Source organism: Sphaeroforma arctica (assembly GCF_001186125.1).
Source record: "Sphaeroforma arctica JP610 unplaced genomic scaffold supercont1.2111, whole genome shotgun sequence".
Lineage (NCBI taxonomy): Eukaryota > Ichthyosporea > Ichthyophonida > Sphaeroforma > Sphaeroforma arctica.
The window spans coordinates 5,776-8,613 of NW_014038447.1; the positions used below are offsets into that span (position 1 = coordinate 5,776).

The following is a 2,838-nucleotide window of genomic DNA, read 5'->3' on the forward strand; positions in this document are numbered from 1 at the left end:
ACACACACACACACACACACACACACACATATATATATATATGTATATATATATATATATATATATATTCATCTCTATATCGAACTCATATCTCCCACCTATACAGGCGTTGCTATATCCGCGGTACAAAGTGGCTGGGTCTGTGGCGAATGTGGGGATTCATCTCACGGACATACAATTGTCCATGTTCTTCGATCTGCTCTCTGGAAATCTGGCCGAAGGTGATCCTTCAGAGGTAGGTAGTTCTTTTTAAATTGGGTACGGTTTATGTATATTTGCTAGTATAGAAATTCAGTCATGTGTCCAGATGTTAGTGTTTTTTTGGCTTGCTTTCGTGTACTCTCATTGAAGGCGGCACTTCTGTGGTATATTTGGATATATATATATATACCTACTTCTCTATCTTATGTATACCCACTTATTCCATACCACAGAGCTCAAGTGCCACAACTGCGACTGCTGCTGCTGGAGACTCTCGTAAGTGTAGTGGCTATGCTGAGCTACTTGTGAACTACCAGACGATTGATTTGTTGACATGCATGTTTGTTTTACGTATACTCATTTCATACATTTTCATATGTATGAAATACATATACTTATATATCAAATATGTATGCACGTATACGTATTCGTCAATATTCTGTTGTTTTGTACGTCATGTGATAGGCGTTTACGATTTTGGTTCCATTTCGTTATCCTGTATGCTTTGATATACATACGCTCGAGAATGAAATAAGCATGTATACACATACACGACTATAACACATAATGTCAATATAAACTATAAAATATGCATATTCAAAATATACGTGTACGTCAATGTGCTGCCGAGATCATGTTTATTTGGGATCATGGCTATTGTGTTTGCAATTGGAGATGTGTTGCCATAAGGGGTGCAGATGTGATGCATGTGCAATGTACGACTTATTCCTAAGTAAATACGTTTACGATTAATGGTCTGGTTGTAAATCGTTACAAATTAGTCGATTAGTATGGTCAGTAGTACGTAAAAACGTTTATCTTTAAGTGTGCGCCTGTAACATACCTGATCAACGGCTTATTTGCACGGAGGTGTATCCATTTAAATCTAAGCCACGTATGCGTATGTATATAGCCGCACATGTGTATTTGGTCGTTCACCAGTTGTTAGCGATGCCATGCTGTGGTTTTATGATATTGTTCCGTTGCGCGAATTCTGAGTCATATACTCATACCTACCACATGCACCTGCCATGGACGGTGTAGGTAGACTTCCTGGTGATCTCCTATTCTGTGGCAGTTGTTGTATGTAGATGCTAAGTCATATGCTCATACCTACCACATACACCTGTCATGGACGGTGTAGGTAGACTTGCAGGTGACTTCCTATTCTGTGGCAGTTGTCGTATGTATAGACCTCTCTCCCAAATGAATTGGGTGACCCATACCTAATACTCTTATGCATTTTTTGTTCTCCTATTTTTGGGCGTTTTCCGCTCCGCTTGCTCATAGCCGAACTCAAAACGGACGATTTTGGACGCGAAGTGTCCCTAGACTTTAGTTTGGCTTTCCAGAACGTTTCGTTACGGGTATGTGAATACGTATTTTGGTTCAAATACGTATTTGTATGTGAGTATCTAATTTGAGTATATATGTATCTGTATTCAAGTATTTAATTTGGTGTCAAATACGTATTTGTGTGTAAGAAACTTTCTTGGTTTCAGATACGTATTTGATTTCAAGTAAATATTCGTATGCGAGTACATATATTAATATTAAATACGTATTTACTTGTACCTAGTACGCGAGTGGAAATTACTGCCATGCTGAACCAAGCTGACTGATTGTCTCTCGCATTTAATCATTCAAACTCTATCAAGAGTACGTAAATCGGCTGTGTTGAGTACATTTTTCTTGCTGGGTACGTAAAACTATATTTTGGAGTACTGTACCTTTTTTTTTGGGAATAGGAAACACAACAATACATTCTTGGGTACATCTCTCGTATAAGGCGCTGAAAGCGTTTATTTCTATTTTTACGAGTTTGTACTTCTTGTATGAGTGTACCTTGTTTGCGTAAACGACTAGAATGGTCAGCGCATGCCATTTATGTGTACACATGTTAGTCGAACTACCACACTCGTGCAATTGCGTTTAATCGCAGAGATATACGTATATTCTTCCAGGCCTGCCTCAATATATCGTACCATACACTGGCAATTACGCCTAATCTCAGAGATGTACCTACAGTCTTCCATGTCTCTATATATCATGCCATACTCTTGTTATTAGGCTTGCATCTAACCCCCAACCCTCCATCTCGCCTTCCACGCATACTATATACTTAGAACTTCTTCTATTGGGTTTATGGGGTATAGGGTTTTACTTCAAACACTAGCACTTGTATCGTTCACAGCATGTATTTATACCGTTCTCGATAGATAATAATAACCTCCCCAATATGCATGCCTATATTTAGATATATGAGCGGGCTATTGGGAACATGGTAGGTGACCGTGTGCCGATGTCTGCGCCACCACTACCACTGATGGACTTTATTATGGACAGCTCAAATGTCAACCAAATCAACCACGTGGACGGAAACTCTCGCACAGAGTTCACCTGCAAACGGTACGTGCCCAATATACATACGGATAGATGTATATGTGATTGTTTATTTTTAGCTATATATATGTAGTTAAATATATATATATATATATACATATATATATATTGTATATACTGTATATTTATATATATATATTGTATATTTTGTATATATATATATATATATATATTTATATATTTATATATACATGTACATAGACATATACATACACACACACACAACAAACACAC

General features: G+C 37.5%; 1 protein-coding gene across 1 annotated transcript; it reads left to right on the forward strand.

Annotated features, from left to right (window-relative positions):
* Positions 1-104: 104 nt before the first annotated feature.
* SARC_12166 (hypothetical protein) lies at positions 105-2,610 on the forward strand (the record flags this gene model as incomplete). Its single annotated transcript, XM_014293734.1, has 4 exons — positions 105-235; positions 435-477; positions 1,492-1,568; positions 2,459-2,610. Coding segments are annotated over exons 1-4 (323 nt in total), but the record flags the coding sequence as incomplete, so codon positions are not given.
* Positions 2,611-2,838: the final 228 nt, after the last annotated feature.